The sequence below is a fragment of the Carettochelys insculpta genome, chromosome 9 (genome assembly GCF_033958435.1).
Source record: "Carettochelys insculpta isolate YL-2023 chromosome 9, ASM3395843v1, whole genome shotgun sequence".
Lineage (NCBI taxonomy): Eukaryota > Metazoa > Chordata > Testudines > Carettochelyidae > Carettochelys > Carettochelys insculpta.
The window spans coordinates 43,274,598-43,301,429 of NC_134145.1; the positions used below are offsets into that span (position 1 = coordinate 43,274,598).

At 41.4% G+C, this 26,832-nt stretch overlaps 1 protein-coding gene across 8 annotated transcripts in view; it reads left to right on the plus strand.

The window, feature by feature from the left end:
• The window catches only part of NTNG1 (netrin G1), a 253,571-nt gene that overhangs the window by 156,049 nt on the left and 70,690 nt on the right, over positions 1–26,832 (plus strand). For all 8 annotated transcript variants that reach the window (XR_012646598.1, XM_075003111.1, XM_075003112.1 and 5 more), the window contains exons 4-5: positions 9,765–9,937; positions 24,465–24,491. Coding sequence is in view for 7 of the 8 variants with exons in the window: in XM_075003111.1 (XP_074859212.1) it covers positions 9,765–9,937; positions 24,465–24,491 (200 nt within the window). In the remaining variant the exon portion in view is untranslated. The remainder of the gene's footprint in view (positions 1–9,764; positions 9,938–24,464; positions 24,492–26,832) is intronic.

Sequence of the window (26,832 nt, forward strand, 5' to 3'; positions counted from 1 at the left end):
GGCAGTAAAGTGAGAGAATGCTTTTATTAATTATACTAAATTGACAGAACTCACTCACACACTCCCAGAGGCAAGTAGCCTGCAATTCAGAGGTAGGTAAATAGCTTGCTAGTTCATTCATGCAGGCCTCAGTAGATGCAATAGTAGAGACACAGCCACCTGCTTGTGGCAATGGCTATAGTCATGCATTGCTTTCCTGGCTTCCATCTTCCAGGGGTCCCAAAAGCGTCCAATCTGAGGTGGAGGATCTGCTCTTTGAGGGAAACAGTATGTTCAGAGAAAAGTCAGAAGAGTCGTTACATTTGCTAAAGAACTCAAAGGGAAATCTCTTCAAATGCTCTGCCACCAAGGACAGGACCATCCCTAGGGGGAGTGCAGGGCCTGGGGCAATCCAACCAGTACTCCAGGTCCAGGGGTCAGGGCACCCTCTCCCATGCTGCAAGCCTTATGCTGGCCCCACCTCTTCCCTTCTCCATGCCTTCCCCCAAGCCCCACCTCTGCTCTGCCCCCCTGCCTGAAGCCCCCTTTCCTGAGCAACGTGTGCCAGGAGATTACCAGGTGGCTTGGCATGGGATGGCAGCAGGGGTTCCCCCCCATTCACCATACCATTGAGAGCTGATAGACCTGGCAGTCTGCTCTGCCCTGCTGCCCTCTCCCAGCTCACTGTGCTATGCTTCACTGCAGCAGGAGGAAGCAGAGCACCCTGGGGCTGGGGTCAGAGCACTTTGCTTCCTGCTGCCAGGGTGAAGCGGAGTGCAGTGCACTGGGACAACATGGCAGGGTGAGCAGAGCAGGATGCTGGATGCTCCATCTCCGGCCACTGGTGAGTATAAGACTCCCACTGCCCCACATGCTGAGCACCCCAGGTAGTCCCACAGGTCCTTTCACAGGATGGTTGGGGCAGCTGCTGTGGGGGCCCCCAAAGTGCAGGGCCTGGGTGGCTTTCCTGAACCATCCTGTGGCTGAGGAAATGATTTAGGAAATGCCACAGATCTCAAAGTGTCCAGCTGCAACCAGCCCTTAAAATTTTATCATTAAAAGGATTATGAGTGACCCAGGAAGCAACAGAGGGTGCAATGTGACAAGTGTAACATTCTCCCTTCGTCCTCCTTCCAATCCCAGCCTTCCACTATACAACACTTGTTGGGTCCTTCAAGAGCCACAAAACAATCACTCTGCTACTCCCTTCAGTTCAGAACAGTATTACCTAATTTGGTAGCTGTCTAAGATCTTTTATCCCAAGCTTGGCATCTCATAACAAGACAGAGAGGTTCTGGAAATCACAAATACTGGCTACACCACAGAACTTCTCACTTTTCTCACTCCAAGCACCTCTTTCTCTTGGAAGACCTCTTTGATGAAAGAAGGTTCCATCAGGTAGTCTCCCTGTTCCATCTGGGAGCAATAGAACCATTATTCTTCAACACAGGGGGAAAGGATTTTACTTGAAATACTTTCTCATCCCCCCAAAAAAAGGAGTATGAAGACCTATTTTATATGTCAGACCATGGAATGTTTTATCTCATGCTTAAAATTCAGGAAGTCACCTTGTCCTTCAAAAATTCCCTCTTTGAACAATGGAATTTGTTCACAGTAATAAGTGTTGAAGGATGCCTGTTCCACCTGGACATCCGTCTTGCGCACACAAGATTCCTGAGATTCATTGACAGTTGTGACCACAGATAGACTAGAGGTCTTTTGGGACCGCTGGAGGATTGAAGCCAGGAAAGCAATTCATGATTACAGTCAGATCTGTGGCTGTACAGACAGATGCAGGAGAGCCATAGTTTTTCATAAAGGTGTTATAAACTGTGGCAGGCTACTTCCACCGAAAGGACATGTCAGTTTTCCCTTTCCAGGATGACTGGTTACCTACTGTGAAATCTCACCAGGAGGCATGGACATCAACTCTGTAGCTACTCAGTCTTCTGTGTTCATTGGGACTCTGCCTGTAGAGCATATTGGGGAAATCTGGCTGCACCCCACTTCAGCCCCCTGTCCCCTGTGGCCCCTCCAGCCCTGACAACCCCAGCCACTCTGGCAGCTCTTCCAGCCCCGGCAGTGGCTCTGGTCAGGCATTTATTTGGGGAGGAGGCAGTGGGGGCTGGCAGGTAGCATCAATTATTTCCAAAGTCAGTTATATCAGGGTCCGTGAAATAGAGGGTTTACTGTAAAGTAGAAAAAAAATGCTGTCCAATGACAATATTGTTGAATAACAGCATTGAAACCTTCCTGTTATCTTAGACTATCTCCTCTCCTTAAAGATTTAAGGTTAGTTTTAGTTCCCTGTGGGTGCCCGTAATGGCTATTGGTGTCAGTTACCCACCAACTGACTGCCATTCTGTCTCTACCCATCCTGTGACAGGAGTCTTCACACCCCACTTCTTAATAAATACTGCTTGTGAATCACCGACAGTGATATTTGTAAGCATCGCCACTCAAGGAAGAAAAGAGGGCTTACCTTACAGTAATTAGAGTTTTTCAGGACATGTGATGCCTATCTGTATTCTGTCACCCACCCTGTATCCGCTGTCCTGCAGAGCCTTATCCTAGATTAAATCACAATAGAACAAAACTAGAGAGACGATCAGTCTATGTTGTCCCTTGTGTCCTGAGAAGGACAGGCATGGTCCAACAAACGCTGCTAGCAAGAATCTTCCAGTCTCAGATGTATGAAATACTTGCATACCTACAACAGAATGCAGATAAGGACCACACGTCTCAAAGAACTCTAATAACTGTAAGGTAAGTAACTGTTCTTTCCCATTGATCTTAGCGTGAATTTTCCACACAACAGAGGAGAGAAAAATATAAAACAAAATTTAAAAAGAAAACTGTAGTTGTAAAATAAAGGAAATAGCAGGGGGTTTGGAGCAGGTTTCATGGAAATGGCTCTCAGACTCCGGTAGCCATCTTTAATGTAAGTTCACCATTTTCAGAGCAAGTATAACCAGCAAGAAGCTGCAAATGGCTGCTGGATCTGCAGAGTTGCCTGCACTAGGACTCCCAGTGGTCTTTTCAGTAAGAATCCCTAACGTAGACAATGTCTTCAAAGCTTTCACATTGTAGCATAGTGTTTATACCCTGTTCTTCTCTGCGTGCAGGAATTGCATGGAAATTGGGTTAAGGCACATCCCTGTCATGGTTGGAGTTGTAGCATTGGAATAACACTATACAGAATCCTGTTTGAGTTCAAGGTTGGCCGACAGAATACCTGGAGTAAAGAACTGGCTGATGCAGATCCGTTTTATGCATGCGTCATTTTGCATAACAAGTTGTTTTTAAGTTGATTTATTAAACTTTGGCAATGACACAGAGGGATTCCAAAATAAGGAACATATGGCTTGTCATTAAAAATGTATCAAAGAACCTCTCTCTTCTCTCCCTCCTCCTCTTGGACATGAATGATCCCCTCATGTGACCTCCAGTCTGCTAGTTGGCACTTATATGCAAGTGACTCAGCACACTGTTAGCAATTACCTCAGTGATATTTACAGCATTTTAATGTCAGTTGTATATGTAAATAGAATTTGTGAGAAATTCAGGATGCCAATGCTTCTTTCTTCCACTAAAGCAGAGCTATTCCTTGAGCACAACAGAATGCTTTCGGCACCTTATGTAATTGCCAAAAATATCATTTCGTTGAAATTGTGTTATGACAAAATAATGAGTCTGTCAAAGATGAGTGGTCAGAAAAACAAATTTGTTCTCCTACACAATTAGAGTAGAATTTATAGTGTTAGACAGTGATATCAATCTCTGGCAATTCAGAATTAAATTTGCACATGGAAAAGAATTGTATTCGCGTGTATGCTCTAAACAGGACATTTAGGCAGCAAATATTCTCAGGTTGGAACGGAAAGATGAAAATCAGTTGAGCAGTAGAAACATCAGGATGTAAGTTTCCAAATATAGACAAATGTTGTGGAAGGGGTATTTGGTTTCACTGGCTCAGCTCTGGCAAGGTGGATGCCACAATGACCCATAAAGAGAGGGCTTGGAAAACTGCTTTGTCATCAGATGTAACAGACAGATGAAACCACTCCTTTTTGGGCAGTAAAGGAGAGGTAGCCATGTTAGTCTGTACTCCACAAAACAGCAGAAATGTAGCACTTTGAAGAGTAACAAAACAATTTATTCAGTGATGAGCTTTCATGGGACAAATGATCGTGATCTGAAGATGTAGATCTGTTCCATGAAAGCTCATCGCCGAATAAATCATTTTGTTAAAGTGCTACATTTCTGCTGCTTTGTCCTTTTGGAGAGACAGTCCATGAGGGGCTTCCTGCTCCCTCTTTTTCTTCTAATTGCTGGTGGAGAAGACAATGGATTATTCAGAGGTTATGAAGATGCAGCAAAGCATTAAGCCTTTCCATAACCTCTAATTTTTAATATATATGGCATGAGACTGACATTTTGCCTTGAACATCTGCTTTAGTCTTACGTGGTACACAGTAGGGTTTTCTAGTGTACTGACAAGGCTACTTCCTAAATCCTCTCTTATTTGTTGCCTCTTACCACTGTTCTGATAGCCCCTCTGTTTGTTCACCTGCTTCCATCACCCACCCCCCCCACAACCGAATGAAACACATTGTTGTGTGGTGTGCGAGACATGGCTGAATTTCTGTGTATAAAAAGTAACATGTATATACAAAAGTTGTGAAACACTTTGGATTTCTTTGGACTTAAAATAAAAAAACTCTACATGTGAAACGTTATTATGATCATCTAACACCTGTTTTGTAAACAGGATGGGAAAAGCCTACGGTTTCTCTTAGGTGTCTTTGCATATTCTGTCAATTGTATCTGTACAAATAATCATGAAGAAAGTAGGTTGGAGAAACACTTTCAACCTCCCTTCACTCCTACCTGCTGTTTTCTTTTCTATTGCTCTCTTGTGAATTCTCTGCAGTTTATTAATTCATTCGTTATGAAACGCCCAGAACTAACTGCATCATTCCAAGTACAGTCTCACTAGAGCAATGTGGAAAGAGAATTTACCAAACTGCTGCAGAATGTGATGTTTCTCTGAGTACAGCACACAACTTCCCTAGCTTTCCTTGCAGGCATAATATATTGAAAATTCGTGTATAAAGTTGTGTCCACTATGATCTTTTGGTCTCTTTTAGCATTATTGCTACCTAGGTTTCACCATCTTGCTAAGTAAGGTCTGTTTCACATTTGTTGTTAATCAGTAGTAACTCCACTGAAATCAATGGAGTGACACTGGAATAAAACTGATGTGAGGGGAGAAGAGAATCAGATCTCGTGTTTTCCCAATTATCTGACTCACATTTCTGCCCATGTTTCTGTTCCCTGGGCCAGATTGTATGATTTCATTGATACTCAACTACTTCCAAATTCAAATCATTAGCACACCATTTAGTTCCATTTCTAGATCTTTCACTATGATATTCCAGAATGTCAGACTCATCACTGACGTTATCCCTGCAACAGTACTGCATTAAAGAGTACTTCATAAAAGATGCTTTGGCAGAACGCTACATTACCATTCGTCTTTGGGTTTGTCTACATGGCTTGACAGCATGGGCTACAAGGCTGTGACCTACAGGCTGCACAAAAGCTTTGTATTGTAATGGCCTGCGCAGATCCTAGTCACACAAACTCAGAAGATCCTTAATTTGTGATGATGTGGTACAATTTCAAACAGGACTACATTAATTCAAACAGCCTATCTTCCAGTTCTTGCTCAAAGGGTTTACAAGGGGGAGTTTCAATACAGAAGTTTAACACAGATGCATTTCACACTCCTGTATTTTGCAATGTGGCGTTGGGTAGAAAAGACATCTTTTGTTTCTGGTAGTTTTTCAGTTAGTTTTCAAAACACATGAAAGTGTACCAGATAGTATTTTCTACAGTCCAAACATGCTGTACTTGCTGTATCCCCCTTCACATTTACGGTATAATTTTGTCAGGAAAAGCAGTCTTTTTCTTCTGGCAAGATTTATCCTTTATAAATATAACGGTGATTATTGAAGTTAAGATTCCTTTATCCTCTACATGAGGTGATCTTTTTCATGTGATAGTTGTTCGTGTGTTTTACTTGGGCTATCCTCTGAGTATTAACTCATCTGTGCGCAGTTTTTCAGCCTTTCTCCTTTTCCTGTGAGCAGTAACTGTTTCTGAGTGTTCATATTTTGACACCCCCCCTTTATAATACCAGTTATTTTTAACACGTGATCTGTAAGTCCATCCCTTCAGGAAGTCACGTTAGCCACTTCTTGTTCCTTACAGTCTTCTTCAAGGGAACTGTCTGAAGAAGTGTGGTTTTCAGGATTCCTCAGCATCGCCTATGCTTTATGGTTAATTATCAATGTCAGCTGAATCATAAGTCTTTATATGTGTCTCTGCTCTGCCCCCATATATTCACTCAGCTGCCTCAGAATTCTTGACACAGTTTTAATTTTCAGTAATTCAGCATTCAAATTTGTTGCTGTTTCTCTAATCCAGTTTGTATCACTCCTTACAGAATGTTGCTCTTGTCCTATTTTCCACTCTTCCCTTTTTCTGGAATTTTTGTGTGCTTGTCTGAGATTTTCTTTTATATGTAGATGCTGCACGATTATATTGTTGTTTTGTGGTGAGTCAGCTACTAGGGTTTCAAACCACATGCACTGGCCAGATTCTCAGCTGGTGTACATCTTCATAGCTCCAATGACAATGTATAGTGTTTTTGGCTCCGACGTGTATATGTTATAGCAGAGATTATAATGCTACATATGGTTTAGCTTGCCCAAAGGAGTTGGTAATTGCTGGAGGATTGGTGGAAGAGGAGTCAATGGGCTAGACTTGTAAAAACGTGTAGTGAATGAAGTAGAGAATTGCAGGAAGAGAAAAGATGGTCTTATTGTCAGGAAAGTTGAATGCTGAAGTGGAGAACTGGATTCTATCCTTGTCTCCACCAGAGTTCCTTTGTGCTGGGCAAGTCACTAAAGTTAAAATGTTCAGATTTGCCCAATACTAGTGTGTTCTTCTTGCATGAATACCCAGTGTGGGATGCTTGTGGCCATATTTGCAGAAGAGGTGCATATGTAACTGAAGTCAGTTGAAGTTCTGCCCATGAACATGTAAGTGCCTATATTTAAAATATAAATGCTAAATATTCTGAAAGATCAGATCATGGGTAGATTCAGATAGGGTGCATCGACACTTGCATTCCTCTTTCGAAAGAGGTATGCAACTGAGGTAAATGAAAAAGGCAAATGATGCATAAATTTGTGTATTTTGTGCCTCATTTGCATATTCTAATTTCAAAAGAGCTTCTTTCGAAAGAAGAAAACCAGTGTAGACGCTGCTCTTTCAAAAGTAAACCCATCTTCGAAAGAATCTTTCAAGGGAAGAAGGATTCTTTCAAAGATGGGTTTACTTTCAAAAGAGCAGCGTCTACACTGGCTTTCTTCTTTCAAAAGAAGCTCTTTCAAAATTAGAATATGCAAATGAGGTGCCAATATGCAAATATACACCTTATTTGCATTTTCAATTTGCCTCATTTGCATACTTTCGAAAGAGAAATGCAAGTGTAGACGTACCCATAGGGAACCCAACAGTTCGTGGCCACTTTTGACAATTTTGGCCTCTATAGTTCTGTGCTTCAGTTCCCCTTCTGTAAAATGGGAATAATAATACTCCTTCATCTTAGAGGCGTGTCAGGATGAATTCATTAGTGTCTGTGCATGAGGAAATGAATAATTTTCTATTCTATACAAGTGCTGAATGGTGTGCATTAAATAAGGCCTGGGGCCATATACTGAATGAGGCAGATAAAAAAATATTTAATTCCCTGAACAAGGCAGGAATTTTGTGGATTATATAATTAAATACTCTCTCACAATGCATTTCCTGGAAGGGACTACACAGACAACCTTAACTTTGTCATTTCCTGTCTCGTGAATGCTTCACTTTGTACCCTAAACATTCTTTAAACATGGCAATTTTGAATGTAGTTCATGTACAGAGCTCACCATCAAAGGTGATGATTCTGTATGAAAAGAGTCCCTTTAGCAAATTAGCACTTCAAGCAAAACACTGCATGCAGTATGTACACGCAGAGCACAGCTCATAATTAAATACCGCTTGCTTAACAAAGTGTCTCTTTTTTTTTCCAGTTATGTTTAAAAAAAGATTTTTTTTGCAAATTTTAATTAAAAAGGTGTTAATTATATTTCCAGCTAGAGTGAGCATTGTTTAAATAACAAGCAAGTCGCTCTGTTTCTTTTCTAAAAGTGAGTACAATGCATACAGCATATTCTGTATTGCAAATTCCAGTGGCTTTTCTCCAGCTGCCACTTAAGGCACCTGCAAGTTTGTTTTACTCTGGGGAGGTGTGTGTATGTATGGCCACTTGCTTCAGGTCATATTTCTTTTAAACAAAGCCAGCTTGGCAGCTGTTAAATTTCACTTGCTAAAAATCCTGGCCATTCAATGTGCTGCTTTGCTCTAATTACTGGGCACTGTATGGAACAGGTAACAAATGCCCACATGAGAACCTTTAAATTATTGCTTTTATAATCACTAGGAAAACAAAGAACCAGAATTGCTAAATACTAGTTTCCTTTCCCAGGCCAATAACAAGGAGATTTTATCCATTTCTGGCATCTACTGGGAAATAAATAATGATTCCTTAGTGTGTCTGAAACAAGTTGTTTTTGTTCCTGAAAATACCCCATCTATTTTAAAAATAGAGTAGGTTCACATTCTGATTGATATAATGGTTTTGATGACAATTTCAGTTAGTTTATTTCCCAGTGAGGGTGGGGAGGAAACTGAGAAAACCACAGTTCTACCCAGTTTTTTTTTGTGCACTTCAGGTGCTATAATTCTGTCAAATTAAGGTGTTGAATTAATTGTCCTTTATGGACAATTGGGCAGTACTTAGTACAATGCAAAGTAATATCCTGCCTCTTCAACGAAAAAGTTGGCTTCTGCAATTTTACATTGATATACAATGTGGGTAACATTTTTGTGGCTATTGCATATCCGTTGATGCCTACTATAAATCCCTATCTTATCCATAGACAAAAAAGCAGGACCTAAGTAAAAATTTTCCAAATGTAGGTTAAAGAGTACAATCTGTTGTGCCTGAACATTTTATTTCAGGGTCATTAGGCTTATTTCCTGGAGACCTTCTAATTATTGGTTTATCAGCCACGGAAACTGAGTTTCAGAGTCTAGACATATTCTCTGCAATCTCTGTTTTAACCTTTAAAACGCCATTTTATTGATTGTATGGATAATAAAATAGATCTAAAAAGTGTGTGCCTTAATAATGGTTCATGATTAATAAAGATGAGTATTGTAGAGCATATTTGATGGAAAACCTGTGCCTGGAATGTGACTCTGACCTCACTATGGGCCAGATCCTGCAGAGACTGAAGCACATGACTAATTTTGTACATGTGACTAGTCCCACTGCAGTCTTTTGCAGGATGATAGACCTGTGAACATTAGAAGTAACTCCATTGATTTCATTCAAATTACACCGGTGTAAACATCATATAAGTAAGAAGAGATCGGCGTCTTGGAGTTCAGGTGAAGTTATTATTGTCAAAATGCTTCCATCAGCAGGGTACCACAACATGGCAATCCAATTTAAGCTAGAAAGTTTTCTTCGGCGACATGTTAAAACAATAGTACCACAAATTTAGAGAGAAATACATTGGATGCCATAAAGAGTATTTTATTAGGTCTCAGTAGTCTGAAACCAAAAGTCAACTTGACATAACATCCTACCTTTTCTCTGATAGGTGCAAGTGTAACCTTCATGCAACTGGCTGTAAAGAAGAAAACAAAAAATTGTTTTGTGAATGTGAGCACAATACTACAGGCCCAGACTGCGGGAAATGCAAGAAGAATTATCAGGGTCGACCTTGGAGTCCTGGCTCATATCTGCCTATTCCTAAGGGCACAGCAAATATCTGTGAGTAGTTCTGTATGAAAAGGCTCCATGCTTCATTATAATTATAATTCTGGTCTATATATTGATTGTGCGGGAAAAAATGCTGCTAGCCAAATTTGTCATTTATTTGCAATGTAAATGTGAAACAAATATGTCCAGAGCTTGATGGAAAGATAAAAATACTTTAATTGCAAATATGAATAAACTTTGCCCTCACATACATGGAAGTGACTCAGCACGAGAACTGTGTGGTTGGATTCCAGGGTGGAACTTGATCCCTACCCCCATAATAAAATTAAGTAACAAAGGTCAGGGACAGTGGACATGCTCCCTGCTCCTGCACTGCCCTTTGCCCCTGAAATCCTACTTCCTGCTCACTTTTCTAGCCAGAACCTGCCGTCCCCTGGCTCTTCTCTATCCCTCTCCTCTCACTCACCTTTATGGCCTGTAAAAGTGGAAGACCATAGCCCTTTTAACAGTGGGGAACCCATGGGATCCTGGTTCCTCTTGTTCTGATCCTCCTGCTAAATGTTCTTCCCTGCACCACACTGCAGATACCTGTTGCATGTTCTCCATTCTGTTTCTGGGTGGTATTTCCATTAGAGATCATGTGAAGGGTAGGAGATCCACAGTGCAACCTGGAGATATTGTTCTGAAATATGTAGAAAATAATTGAAATGACAAGACTGGAGATTTTGGATGGTTTTGTGAATGGTGAAGAAGTCTAAATAAAGAAATTTCAAGACTTTTGATGCAGACATGACTACAGTAGGCATCTATGTAGGACTATGTAGTATGGTGAAATATGAAGGTAACAACTTTATTGAAAACCCTTACTCCCCAAACTACCCAGCAGGACTGGATCAGTGCAGAATTCAGCAGGGAGCCAATGTCCCCAGTATTACTAAGTATGCGGGGAAAAAAGCTGTAAACTCTTTCCCTCCTTCACACAGGAGGTAGGAGAGATGAGATAAAGTGAGGTATGGAAACATACCCACTCATCATTGTGTTCTGGGCCCATGGCAGCTAAGTTGGGTTATACAGCCCTCACACTGGACCCATTCCTCCACCCTGTGCTGAGGAGGAGATGTTGGGCAGTGCTCAAAGGCCCATAAAAAATGCGCCCCAGCTGGTGAGGTCAGCCTTTTTTAAGGCTCAACTTCAGACCAAGTTCTTATGAACTTTTTGGGTATAGTGATAGGGTTTAAGCATTGTGAAGGAAAATTTCAGATACTGAGCTATATCCCCTGCTTATTGTCTAAATTCATTATACACGTGCAAGCTCTGATTTCTCTGGGGTTGCCAGGGATTTAGGCAGGGAAAGGAGATTGTGACCAGTTCTGTGTGTCTTTCTAGCTAACTCCTAGCTTAACATTGGCATAATTGCCAATGTAAGATGTGGCCACTCATGCACCTGATGAAGCGGATCTTTCCCCATGAAAGCTTATGTTCCAAAATATCTGTTAGCCTATAAGGTGCCGCAGGACTTCTTGTTGTTTTTGAAGATACAAACTAACATGGTTACCTCTCTGATACTTACCACCGTTATGATACAACTTTATAGGCCATCTAGTCTCTCAGTTTGCTTGATGTTATTGAGAGCCACATCCACAGATTGTAGATACAATAGAGCGCCAAGGGTATAATGTTGAGAAAAGGGACATGAAACCAAAACACAGGCATCTAGTCTCCTGTTCATGCATGCTGGAAATAAACAGTAAGTTGGATTCCTCTAATTCAAGTTCTGCACCTGAGTACCTGTGAGGAAAAGAAATAAACTAAAACTAAATCATCAAACCTTTTGGACAGCACCTTTTGGATAGCTGCTTTAGAAAAAAGGCTAGCATTTCATCTTGATTAAAAGCAAAAAGCTGGTTGAAGACTATAACCATTCACTGGAAAAGTTATTTAGAAGACACAGGATTCTGTACTGCAATTGAAAGAAAAGTTTTAAAAACCAGCAGCAATGTGCAATGCTTTGAATGTTATCTAAAACTTCAAAACAGCAGCTGGGAGGAATCAAAAATGAGTATCACAAGAAGCAGGACCTTACCAAGTTAAACACAAGAGTAGTAGAATAGTAACAAAGAAGCATGTGGGGGCAGTTACTGAGAACTCTGTATTTGACTGCTGCTTAATATTTCTTCTATTTCTTCTATATTTTGAGTTCCATCCTGTTGACTCTTTTGCGATTAAGTGCATCTCCTGATGCATATATCTCCTGCATCTCCTGATGCTGTCACATGCAACGGGCAGTCTTGTTATGCAGCATGTTCTGACATTCCAAGTGACTTTACTGGATTTCCCATGTGCATGATATAGAATAGTTTTTCTGTTTAGCAACACGAAATATCTGATAGCCATTGGTCTTTTCTTTCTCTCATTGTTTAACTTTTATTTACCATGCAGGTGTTACCTACTTTGCTACATTCAGTAGTGGTGTCCAAGACTATTTCAGGCTCACATCCATCATTTTTTTTCCATCAGATAATAAATAATATGCACCAGACAGTCCGGGCACTTCAGACTTACATATCTCCCAGCTTCCGCCAGTCCTTCTCCCAGGTCATAACATGACAGGAAGTGAGGGGTTGATTATGACAACATGGACCTTCATTCTTTCCCCTGCAACAGTCAGTCAGCCAGCCATAAGCAACTTGGTAAATTACATCTGCATTGGGACTCTCTCTGACAATGGGACCTGGATCTCAGGCTCAGCAATATTGCCTTAATCCTACTCTGCAAGTAAAAAGAGTTATGAGGCAGTGTGGCACATCTGTCAAGGAGAGGGGTTTTGGCAGAAGATATGACATGAATTTGGATGAGAAATCAGCACAGTAGCTCATCTATTTGGCACCCATTCCCATTAAAATGTGACGCTACATTGCATTTTAAAGGAGTGATGTGAGTGAAGGGGGCCAAGCATTTGTATATTAGCAGGATTCCTAGTCATGCCCTGAAATAGCCACCCATCGTGCTCATGAAAGTCCACAATTAGACAGTGATCTTTTCAAAGGTGATCTTCTGGAAGATCTTCTTTCGAAACAGCTCATCCACACGCAAACAAGCGGCTCAAAAGAGCAATGTGCTCTTTTGATACAGGGTGTCCAAACAGCCCCAGCTCTTTGAAAAGAATGGGCCCAAGGTCAAATCATCTGGCATTGTAAAGATAGCTCTTTTGAACAAAGGGCCCCGGAGCATCTACACACGCTTTTTCCCAGAAGAATCTTTGGGGAAAAGGTGCTCTGCCTCATTTGGGAGAGGAATAGGGCCTGCGGAAGAAGTGCTGCATTTTTTCAAAAGGAATTTGAAAGAGCATAATTTGTGTGGGGACACTCCGCTTGTTCTTTTGGAAGAGGGCCTGATTTTCCAAAAGGACTTGCTAGTGTAGACACAGTGTAATTAGAGAGAGATCCCATCCTTATTCCTTGTCAAAACTACATTAGCTTCTCTACATTTCGCTGCTCTAGTGGAGACAATACTTGGGGTAGATTTCTGAGTTTGGCTCAACTGTCTGGAAATAGCTTTCTAGAGAAGCCTTTGTGGTACGGTAAACTGATACGAAGAATGGGAGTGCTCCTGCTAGAGAAGGGCAGTATTGAACTATGATGATTATGGTAGATCCATGATAGAGAGAAAAGATGATATGAGTAGGGTAAAATATTACAAAATAGCAGTACTAGTACTTGTTCTCACTATGTAGAGCTTTCTGAAGTTGACTAGCTCATGAGGACTTTAGAATAGATAGTAAGGCACAGAAAAACAGCAGAGAGAAGCTGTATGACCTGCTGTTGAGAAAAGAAAAAAAATTACAGTGTATTTGAGCTGGAGCGTTCAGGGAGAGAGACATGTCAGGATAACCTGCAGCTGATGAACTGCCTTCCCTCATAGCAGAAATCAACTTTACTGGTTAATAAAAGGTTCTAGATGCACACTTGGAAAATGACACACTTTAACATTTGCTGCATTTTTAAAAAGTGTGACTTGCAAAATTATTCTAATGCACAGTACCCTCTCCAGTAACCCTTTACAGTTGTTTTGATGGTTTTAGTGACACCTACTGGTGGAAGACAGAATACTTCAGTCTCGCTGGCTGACTTGAAACAAATGTGTTTACATAGGGTAAAATAAACTACAGCAATTGAAACAACTTTGGTACAGTCACTAAACTCTAACATAAGAAAGCAAGTTGTGCAGATTATTATAAGTCCTAGAACAGATTTTATTCTTCCTGTTGCTTCATATATTGTTCTTTCTTGGAAATAAAGTATGCCTCTGTACATCCAAAACTCCTATTAATCTCTGTGCAGCATCCTATGTACAGGGATTGTATTTTAAGGCATATTACCTAATGAAAACATTGGTAACATATTTTTCATGCTTGTTCAAATGAAAGAGCCACGTTTTTATCTGTCCTGCTTGGAAGAGCATGTCAGAATAAGTGACAATCCTCATATTTTCTAGTGGTGAATTAAAAAAATTTGAATCTTTCTAAAGGCAACAAATGTAATGTTTACAGTAGGAGGCGTTCTAGGGCTGTTACAGGAAAACATATAGGGCAGATTTCCTGAGAATCTTATAGTTTGCCTCTAGCTCAATAGAAGTTTGAAAACACATGAAAAGCGAGAACATATGATCAAACAAATCAGCCCCCTTGGAGAGATAAAAGTGGCTAGTCTCTTACAGCATCTCAGGATTTTCAGTCACGGGGAAATTTGGAGCTTCTAAAATTGATGGTAAAATTGTGATGCTGTAATCGTACCACAGCAGGGGATTTGCAGAAGGAAAAAAGACTCAGTGCCAGGTCACGCTACAGTACAGATGTTCTAGCAGAGCATCAGAGCCCTAAATTGATTCCTTGGTACAGGATCCAAATTTAGTTCACCTCTAGGTGTTAAAACATGCAGTGTGGAATGCTCCAGTAAAAGGAAAGCATCCTTTTCAAGAAAGAGGCAGATATAGTTAATAATCAGCAATTAATATGAATTCCTTTTTGATCTCAATTGTTATATGCCTTTTATATAAAATATATATATACACACACACACCTGATTATATAGCTTATACTAATCTGCAGAAGAATTCTAATTTAGTTTCTCTGTGAGCATATGATTTCATTAATTTTTCTCTACTGTCTAAGAGAAGGCTTCTTTTTTCATTGATGGGCACTGGAGAACATCGTGACATTATTTCATAAACATTAGATGAATGATAATTGGAAAGATCCAAATTACAAGCCTTTTAAGGGAAAATTCCTTTTTTCTATCAAATAGTATGGGAGTGTGTGGGGGTGTGTAATGAATTCGTTGTGACACATACACAAAAGTCAAATCTAAAAACTTAAATATTACTTGAGATCTGTCTGTGGCTTTGCCATTTCTGTGGTAGGACAAAGTTTTGAGCTTTCCATTTGGAGCTTGCTATTTTCCGTGTGATCAGATTAACTGACAGACCAGAACCTCTTTCAGAGGGGAAAGCACTGAGATACTAACATTATATTTAGTGAAGTCTCAATGGGCTTGTCTACACTTGCCCCCAACTTTGAAGGGGGCATGTTAATCAGGGCAATGGGAGATTACAAATGAAGTGCTGTGGTGAATACACAGCACTTCATTTGGCTAATTCTCCCCTGTGGCATCTTTGGGCCGTGTCTACACGAGCCCCAAACTTCGAAATGGCCACGCAAATGGCCATTTCGAAGTTTACTAATGAAGTGCTGAAATGCATATTCAGCGCTTCATTAGCATGCGGGCGGCCGTGGCACTTCGAAATTGACGCGCCTCGCCGCCACGCGGCTCGTCCCAACAGGGCTCCTTTTCGAAAGGACCCCGCCTACTTCGAAGTTCCCTTATTCCCATCAGCTCATGGGAATAAGGGGACTTTGAAGTAGGCGGGGTCCTTTCGAAAAGGAGCCCCTTCGGGACGAGCCGCACGGCAGCAAGGCGCGGCAATTTCGAAGTGCCGCGGCCGCCCGCATGCTAATGAAGCGCTGAATATGCATTTCAGCGCTTCATTAGTAAACTTCGAAATGGCCATTTGCATGGCCATGTCGAAGTTTGGGGCTCGTGTAGACGTAGCCTTGAAGTGTTAAACTTCAAAGTGCTCACACGGCAAAGTTTTGAGGAGTAAAGGCACTTCAAAGTGCCCGTGGCTACATGGCAGGCTGGCACTTTGAAGTTTAACACTTCAAAGTTGCCAGAGGGGAGAATTAGCCTAATGAAGTGCTGTGTATTCACCGCAGCACTTCTTTAGTAATCTCACATTGCCCTGATTAACATGCCCCCTTCGAAGCTGGGGGCAAGTGTAGACCCAGCCAACGTGTTTTAAATCAGTATGTAGGAAAATACTATTTTGTTCTAGATTAACTTATTTTTGTTTACTCTTTATATTTAGATGAGTAGCGGGAATGCTCTGTCAAGCTAGATTCTGATTTTTCCATCACCTCTGCAGCCTCTTTGTACCATTTCCCTGATGTAAAGAGGCCAGAATCCCTGTGATACAGCAGCTCTAGATCAGACACTCCCCAAATATCCGGCCATGGGGGAATGTGATTGTCTCTCCACCCCAGCTATTCCTGAGTGCCAGAATTGTCCATTACAGTTACAAGTCAGAGCAACCACACTCCTACATTATTCCATAGGCAGAGAGAAAGAAAGATACCTTAAACTTTCCCTTTTCTCATCACCTTGTACCAAACATAGCTGAACCAGACTAAAGAATGAAACCTAATGTGTACCTCCATGACTTCTGCAAATGGATATTGCTGTAGAGCAGCCAGTCTCAAACCTCGCTGCACCATGCCCCGCTTCTGAACACAAAAATTGCTGCAGGACCACAGAGTGCTGTGTTGTTCTGGAACAGTTAATATTTTAACTAAAAATGCGTTACAAGGCCATAGCACAGTTCAATTATGAGACATTTTTTATATCCAAAAGTAAAAACTAAATATGTATCGAATGGGAAGGGTAAGCTTGGGCTCTCTATGCCTGAGATAATAATACAGGTCATCTTCAAAAGTGTGAGAGGCCTGGGTTTTGTTGTTTAGTAATGCCAGTGTTAAAAAGCTGGCTTCACACAGATAGGCAGATGAAAAGGGCCTGAGTGCTTTCAGTGCTGCAAATGACAGCTCTGGATCGTCTCTCCCACAGAAATCAAGAAGTTAGGAGTTTGTTCAGAAAATCTCAGCATCAATTTCTCATCACAGGAAAGGGCAATTAATGCTTCTTTTGCTGCAAGTGACATAACACCACTTTCAGTCACTTCTGTATTAAAGAGATTTCTAATCTATGCCTCTGTTTCTGGAGTCTTTTCAGGGAAGTACTCCCAAAGCTGCAGTTTAAGACATTCCAGGTGGTTGATAACAGGTTGCAAGTCGTGCTTCTGCAATGCATTTTATTCAAAAAGGCATTCAGTATTTTTTTAAAAGAAGCCTTCAGAACCATGGCACAACTTAAGCTGGCTTGATAACCGCAGTTCTGGGCCTCAGGCAGTAAAAGTCAGTGTGCCTCCATGCATGCACAAATTGCACCCACCTGACATTTGGGTGGTGCTATGCTGTGCTGGCTTTGGTGGTGCCCAGTGAGCTGCCAGCTGCACTTCTGAGCACACTCTTCTGGCATGGCTAGGGGGTTTGCCAGCTGTCTACTCATACAAACCCAGACCATTGCCCTGCTCACTCCCCTAATCTTTCCCTGAGACCACACCCCTCTCCTGCCTCTTTTCTAAGCCTCTGCCCCCTGCTTACTCCAGTCCCCTTCTCTGCACTTTCTCCCCATGGCCTGTTCTCCTCCACCTGCCCTTACTTTCACGAGGCTGGTGCAAGGATTTGGAGCCCCTCTTCCCCCATCTCTCCCACAATCAGTAGGCCTGACCATAAGAAAAGGTTCTTGGTCCAGGTTTTGAATTTTGTCCATAAGAGTAATGAGGTATTTAATTCATTTAGGCATTTAAAGTCATCTTCCAGGTAAGCCAGCAAAGCAAACCTGGAATCAGCAAACTTTTCAGCCAGCTCACTTCTTCTCTGAGCTCAAACAAATGACTGAGAACCTTTCCCAAACGCAGCCAGCTGCCTTCTGTGTGATACAGTAACTGATAGTGCTCAGCTTCCATGTCTTCCCACAAAACTCCAAAGAGATCTGTGCTTGTTGAGCTGCTCTTGATGCCATTGACTGTGAAAAGTTCATGATGAAGCTGGTTTTAAAATGGGTAGGTTAGGTTTTTTTTGTTATTGGCTACTAGGGCTTGCCTGTGTATAGAACAATGAATCCAGAGTGCTTGTGCCTGTACTTGAGTAACTGACCTGCTGGGAGGTTTTTTTTGAGTTATTGCACAAACACTCTTACACTATTACTGCAAATCCTTACGCTGTGATGCCATTCCAAGCCAGAATCAGAGGCAAAAGTGAGAAGAGCTGTTCCCCTTTAGCATGCTCTAGTAATGGCTGGCAGAACAGAAATTCCTCTTAGGGGTTTTCATTGTTCTCAAATTGTATATATGCCAGCATCTGAGCAGACCAGCACATCATTGATTTCCTCAAGTTGAATGGGAAAAAAGAGAACTCTGCTTGATTTTGGTGATCATGAGTTCAGTCACAATATCATTTGCGTACTCTGAATGTACCTGCAATTGTATCATGAGATGGGGAACTGAGTCAAGTTGAGTCACTGTACCTTGCCCCAGTATTATCAAAAACCATTCTTCAGCACATAGGGGGAAAAAGTTTCCCCAGCGGTGTATGGTTTCCCAGTTTTACCTGTCCAGTGTGGCACAACAGAAGCTGCCTGAAGGCCTTTCTCACTTGTTGTCGCTGCTGTTCTCCATACTCTCTTCTGGTCCTGTAGCTCTCACGGATTTTGCTGGTGAAAAAAATCAGTCGGTTTTGTTTGATATAGAACTGTGCCATGTCTGTAAGTGTCAGAGAGGGCTCAGTCCTGCTTATGGGCAGGGGCTGAGTAAGGACAACAGCTGCAGCAGATATTACTCAGCATGCTCAATACAATCCAAGCAGCAAATGGGTGGAGGGAGGAGAACATGACCCCCTGTGCTCTCCAATGCATCTTCTTTGGCAAATGCCACATTTTAGTTGGTTTTAAGCTCTCCTTTTGCCAGAAGTTCACCACACACCATCCATTGTGGCCATGGATCCCCCCACCCCTCCACCCCCCGGGTTCTTAAAACCAACCCAGTAAATCCCTATGTATTTGTGGTTTCTTGGTTCATTACTGCTGCTTGGATCCTGGTTGTGAGCTCTTCTTTAGCGCAAGTAGCAATTGACCCCCATTCATTGCTTCCCCAACCCCTTCAGAAAATGGTCCAATGCTAAAATTATTTTTAGAGCAATTTTTAAACTGGTTGTAATCACAACATATGCTGATTGCCTGTGAGATAATGACATAGGGGCTGAGTAAAGGATGTAATGTCAGAGCTGAGGTTAAGGGGTGGGAAGCAGAGCAGCTGCCTGTTGTCCCATGCCATAGGGTGTGCAAAGTTAAATTGCCCAGGCTTGAAGCTCCACCATCATGTGGCTCAGCCCCCATGCCCAGCAGGGCTGCTGCTGTCAGTGCAGGGCTGACAGCCCAAGCCCTGCCACGTTTAGGGATGTAATTTGCTGTATCAAACTCAAGGGAAGGGCCCCCATCCTCCCTAGATGGCTTCAGCCTGAGAGCCATGACTGCAGAACTCTGACTGAGTCTTTCTGCCCTGACTCCTCAGCAGTATAATGCTGATCCTGGCAACCCTACTAAAAAGGAATAGCGACCAACGCTTTGAGAAACCACTTTGAGAAACATCTGCTATAAATTGTTTCCCTGTTATGTGCTCAATTTGTTTTTCTGTTTCCTGCCAGTGCCAACAATATTTTGGGAGACAAAAAGGAGTTCTCTGCCATGCAGAGCGTCTCTTTCCTTATAGAGAAATCTGCAGGGAAATAGCAAAAGAAGTTTTTTTCAGATAGGGAATGTGAAAACAAGCAATCAAGACTAATGTAGAGTCCTTCCGGCAAGTAGTTACCTTGTTTTCATTACTCCTCCTTGCTTAGGGAAATGTTCATCATTATTTCTCACTGAGACTTCTGAGATACAGTAGAGGAGGAGGAGCACAAGTTAATAAGACAACTTCTCCCTGTGCTACAGTTTGCCCTGGAGCAGAGGAGAAGCTGTGGGTGTGATGAGGTGTGTGTTGGGGAAGGGGGGCTAGTACGTATGTATATTTTTGTCTGTGTGTGCGCACCTAAAAGGGAGTACAAATACTATTTCACAGGGGACGTGTGAAAAGATTACCTATCTTTTTATCTGTTATCTCTACAAGTCCCATCTGTGGGTAAAGGAAAAAAGCGTGAATTTAAATCATGACTAACTGTTGCACGTAAATATAAATATATATTAATAAAGCTAATCCAAAAATAGTGTTCAGAGTTCAGTTCCTTTTCTATGTAAAACAATGAGAAAGAGATGCTATGATTGTTAATCTGTTTCAAGAAATGATGCCAACAGTGGAATAAGAGGGTATTTTTAAATTTCTCTAAATACAATTTTAATTTTCTCTATTTAAAATCATGTAGTTGTGATATTAGTTACATTATACTGAAGTTCTGAAACATCGCTGAAATTTTGTTTTAAACATCACCAGGAGTAAAATAAGTTGTTTTATAAATAGTTTTTACATATGTAGCCCAATCCTGAAAATTGCTGAGAGCCTTCTGTGAGGTGATAGTCTGCACGCTGCAGGATTGAGCATATAGGGTTTCCCAACAGAATATGAGACTCTTGGGACACAGTTCTCACAACTGCCCAAGAAGCACTATGTGTAATTGAGGTGGGGAGTCACAAAGGAGCCATTTATGACTCCCCAAACTTGGAGCTAGTGCTCCATGGCTTCAATCATAAGAATAATTTAGTAATGACTCAATGGCTATGTCTACACTACAAGATAAATTCGAATTTATTAATATCGGTTTTGTAACACTGGATTTTATAAATTCCGTTTTGACTGTCCTTATCTCCCCATGTGCTCCTCACAAGGTGGAGTTATTGCTGCCACGCTCAATCAGCAAACTTTGACTTTTGCAGGAGTGCATTGTGGGAACCTATCCCACAGTTCCCTCATCTCCATAGCATTCTGGGTATGTTCACTGGTATATGACATCATCTTCCCACATTGCATTGCCCTCATTCCCCTCCCATAGTAACCAAACATCCATTTTTCCAGGCAGAAGAAGGAAAAGTAGGGCATCAACAAAGATGGCAAAGTTAACAGAAATCCCTTTCTTCTGTAACTGAATTATCAAGGATTTTATAAAAATCAGCAAGTGTGTGCCTTCTCAGATGGCCCTCCACTGACTGTCCCCCATCCCTTGATTGCATCTGATTCCTGAAAATAACACAGGGACAATGAAAAGCATTAAGAAAGAGTTGATAGTAAAGATTTTGAAAAAAGAGAGTTGCTGAGGAAAGGGTATTTGGCTTCCCTGTTCCTTACAGCTTTTGTGCACAGTCTGTATTTGCGAGTGGCCCTCCACCCACTCTTCCCTGCATGAAGAAGTGCAAAGTTAGAAGAAAGAGCATAGAAAAGGCTAAGAAAAAAGGTTTCTTTCTTCCCTCTTCACTACACAGAAATTGCCGATGGGGGATGTTAGCAATGCCTCCAAAAATCTTAGCTAGCCCCCCGGGTCCAAGGCAGATTTGAGTGGGAGGGCCAATTGAAGTAGTCTGCCCCGAGGCAGAAAGGCCCCAAAAACCTTATCCACCAGGGAATACTTTCCCCACCCCTCCCAGTGTCTGCAAGCCCCTGAAATTATTTCCTGCCCTTGGAGCCCTAACCGCACGCAAGCGAGGACATGGTGTTGCCTGGCAGCTGGTCAGCACTGAATGGCAGGCACATTCTTTTACTGGGTTGGGGGCTAACCATGTGACGTGGTTGAGCGTCAGAAAGACCCCAACTGCATGGCGCCTGTGTGGGGGAAAAGGGAGGCGTGCACACATGTAAACAACTGAGAAGAAGTGTCTCAGCCTCTGATTCAAGCACAACCCCCACAACAATCTTGCTGCCACATGGTGTGGTGGGGCAGCAGCTGACACTAGGCAACACAGAAAAAAATACCAATTGTGGAGACAGAACCACAAACTCCCTGCAGGGGCTATTTGCAATGAGTAGATGTGCTCACAGCACTAATAGCAATGAAAGAAAGACATTTCTCAGGCTCTGATACAAACATGAGCCCACAGCCACAGGCTTCCTAGTCTTGTTTTGAAATTCACAGTCTTCCTGTTACCTAATTCCTGCACACCTGGGCTACATCTACATGTGAAGCCTACATCGAAGTAGCTTATTTCGATGTAGCAACATCAAAATAGGCTATTTCGATGAATAATGTCTACACGTCCTCCAGGGCTGGCAACGTCGATGTTCAACTTCGACGTTGCGCAGCACCACATCGAAATAGGCGCAGCGAGGGAACGTCTACACGCCAAAGTAGCACACATCAAAATAAGGGTGCCAGGCACAGCTGCAGACAGGGTCACAGGGTGGACTCAACAGCAAGCCGCTCCCTTAAAGGACCCCTCCCAGACACAGTTGCACTAAACAACACAAGATCCACAGAGCTGACAACTGGTTGCAGACCCTGTGCCTGCAGCATGGATCCCCAGCTGCAGCAGCAGCAGCCAGAAGCCCTGGGCTATGGGCTGCTGCCCACGGTGACCATAGAGCCCTGCAGGGGCTGGAGAGAGAGTGTCTCTCAACCCCTCAGCTGATGGCCGCCAGGGCGGACCCCACTATTTCGAAGTTGCGGGACGCGCAATGACTACACGGTCCCTACTTCGACGTTGAACGTCGAAGTAGGGCGCTATCCCCATCTCCTGATGAGGATAGTGACTTCGACGTCTCGCCGCCTAACGTCGAAGTTAACTTCGAAATAGCGCCCAACACGTGTAGCCGTGACGGGCGCTATTTCGAAGTTAGTGCCGCTACTTCGAAGTAGCGTGTACGTGTAGACACGGCTCTGGAGAGCAGCGGCCAGAGAGGAGCACTGTGGGGCATTGTGAGTTACATACGGGACACCTCAGGAGGCTAATAAATTCCATTTTAAGATGTAGCGCTTCCACACTGGCCTTTAATCGAAACTTTTAAATTTGAACTTGATGCTATGCCCAGCAGTACCGACAATATTGTGATATCAATATTAGTGCTCCCTAAATCAAGCTAATGGTATTTACAGTGAAGTCAGTCACATGGTAATATGGAGCTAACTGCCTTAAATCTGAATATATCTTGTAGTGTAGATGTAGCCAATATGCATTCCTCTTTCCCCCAGCCATGCTCTTATACCAGACTGCTGTGGGTAATGTATTCCATTGTACATTCTGTGGCCCCAGTGACGGTCCCAACCTGGCAAAATGCCCAGCACACTTGAGAAGCCAAAGGCACTACAGGTGCAGAGAATGTAATTCCAAAGCCTACACTAATATATAATAAATGATATATGATAATAAAAATAATTATCATAAGATAAGCCTGATTCTGCTATCCTACTCCATACCGAGTAATCCATACTGCTGAATCATTTTCTTGAGTAAGGGTTGCCTGCCTGCATTCCAGAACTTCTCTGCATTAAGAATTCTGAGAAGAAATTTAATAGGATAGTAGATTGTAATGGAGAAATAGATTTCTACACTGTAATACCATGCCATCAAAAGTCAATAAAACTTATAAAAGAAAAACTATTTAACTGAAATGTTACGAGTATCAGGGATTTAAGTATTGATCTGTAGTGTGTGGCTTTGACCTGTGGGCTTGTAAATCATCTTATAGGCATGTTTAATTTAGCTAAGGAGACCTATATTGCAAGGAATATGGGACATCCACATTTTCTACAAAGTCCAGTCAGACTCTAGAATGGTTCTCCCACATTAATTCAACTTGAGATTTGAAGTGAGAGTAGAAAAATCAATGAGGGACATGATCAATAGGAGTGACCTAATGTGTTATATTATTTTGCTCAATTAAATTTGTATTGCATAGCTTAATCCAGACAATTGACAGGTAAACAAGGAACAAAAAGTGTTTGCTAGAGAAAGTTAATCTAATAAAGAACCAAGTGATTTTCAGCAGCTGACCAAATCAGCTAATAATGCATTTATCCCTGTATTAAAATAGTTTCACAGATATACCTGATACAACATGGCTTGGATTTATTGTCCAGAACAGAAACCTAATAACTGTTCAATATGAATACAGCACTGTTCTGAACAACTTCATGAAGGTATGAGAGCAGAAGAAGGCTGCGTCTTTCATAAATGCTCCAACTTGCATTTTTGAACACAACAAATACCTTCCAAAAATCCCTTCAGTCTCATACTAAAAAAATGCAAATTCTCAAGAATCAGAAGATTTGGATGATATATTGGCAAGTTCTTGATGCTGGCTGTTATTTGATATAGTATTTTGAAGTGAGAAAATTACAAGTATGAAAAAATAAGTTTCCAGATATTTGATGGAATGCTTCGGGCTCGTTAAATCACTAACTATGCCCTTTTGCTCTCTCTTTCTACAGGTATTCCCAGTATTTCCAGTATTGGTAGTAAGTAGTAAAAAGCAAATCCAGAATAGCTTTGCTAATGTTATTCAGCTTCTTAGCTCTATTTTCCCAACATCCATTTCTGTTATAGATAATGTTTCATTGAATGTGCTTTACAGTAAGGGGACTATATTATTGACTTTGCCATGCTGCATTTACATGTAACTGCATTATGTGATCAGAGGGAATATGATATGTAGCTCATGACAGTACGTTTGTCTTCACACACAACTTCTTGATTAGAAATAAAAGCACTGATGTTGCAAATTAGAACATTGGGCTGGCATTGGCTAGGAAGATATTATCAAGTGCATTTTCCACAACAGCTAACTTTGTTAATAGCTAAGAAGAGTAGAGCCCTTAAAGCTGTATGTATGAATAGATAAATATAAAGTGAAAAAATGAAGAACACATATGTATGTAATTTGTTTTAATCCAGTGAAAGTGGTATATCAGAGTCTTTCAAATGATTCATAGATTCCAAAGCCAGAATGGGACACTGGTGATCATTTAATCTGATCTTGTATAATACAGACTGTAGAACTAAATTAGACAATATCTTTTCATTTACATAAGTGAACTCCAGCTCAGACCTTTTACAGAAGATTCTTTGTTGAGACTTGTTTTATTGAGTAAAATGAAAACGTTTTAAACAGCTAATAAAATAGGAAAATGTCTTTTTCTTAAAAAAATCAGTTATTGCAAATAAAAGAACAATGAAAAAATAAGTATATGGTTGTTTGAGACAAACCATCCTACAGTTGTGAAGCAGGTAGAGTCATAGAATGATAGCGAATTAGAAATAAATGCAAATGAGTGCATGATACCTAACCAGAAAAGGTATCCTTTAGTAGCTGAGTGAAAGAATGTTCCTTTACAGCCTTTGCATTGCATAGACTTTAGACATGGGTTTTTTGTTGTGTAGGTCTATCATAATTTAAGCAGTGTCAGAAGACGATTTGCAATACCTGATATCTGGCTGAAAAGCAATACTTTAATAATCTGGATAAAGCAGCTGCCTTGCTTTTTATAAATGTGTAGTCAGGTCTTTCAGTTATAAATCAGTTTATTAAAGCTCATGAATAGGCTTAAGGACAGATTTGTTAAGCCCTAGCAAGTGTGTTAAATAACATCAAAACTAGCCTCTTTGTAAATGAGAGTAGTAGTTTGTGTCCATTTAGATTCTAACTTAATCCTATGGCAACCTGTTTGCAACATAAAATAGTAGAACAGAATTTATAACAACTTGCCAATGCAAGCCTTCACTTTTGATAGTTTAATTTTTCTGCTTCGGTGTCTCCCTCGACATTTGTCTCACTGCAAATGCACAGTGATGTGCTTCATTTGCAATCTTGACAAATTGTGTTTGCGCATGTATTTTTAAAAAGGAACTAAATAGAAGTGAGTAAAGAAAGATGATTAGCCTATTATTATCTGGAATCCCACTGTCATAAATAACAGAAATGGATATGTGGCAAAATAACTCTGTGGAGCTCAGCTGTGGTACAGTTTGTCAATGCTGTGTTGCATGGACTAAATCATTGTGATTTCCACTTTACACTCCATACAGCCTTCTTCACTGCATTCCCCATCTTTGAGCATCAGCAGATGTTGGCCTTTGAATACTTAATAGGAAAACTCAAATATTTTTAATGAGTGGTGACCTGAAAGGATGCATTGTTGACCTCTTTTAATTCTGTGAACTTTTACAGTGAGGTGATTAATGTCAGCGTATGGCATTCTGTTCAACATCCCTGTTAAAGTCTACTGTAAGTCTGTGCAACTACAGTTATTGTAAACCTAAGCATTACCTTACATGTATCTGGTATGGATGTCCTTTGAATGAGATGAGGCAAGGTTCAACAAATTTTCCTACCCATGTGGAATCTATGAAGCATAAGCACCAATTTACGAGTACACAAAGAGATAACTGTATTATTTGTCTCCTCCCCACTGCATTCCTCCTCCCCAGCATGGGTGCTGAGTACGTTGGGGAAAAGGTGGCTGTTCACTGGCACAATATTCTAACATCCTTTCCTATGGGATACAAATAACAGAATTTTCATTAAACAAAGTCCCCTTGACTCTTCCTGATCCTATTCCACTTTATGGCCGTGTCTAAACTAGCCCTAATCTTCGAAATGGCCATGCAAATGTGTAGTGGGCTAGTGTAGACGTAGCCTATATAACGAAGTTTTAACAGAATACCATCAGTGCTTACAACGCAAACATGATTAATTACTTGAGGCTACTTTAATGGATTCAGCACAATTTCTTTTGTCTATGCTAATACTATATTTGTGCTCATATGGGTAGATTTCTGTCCTCATCTGGGGATAGGAAA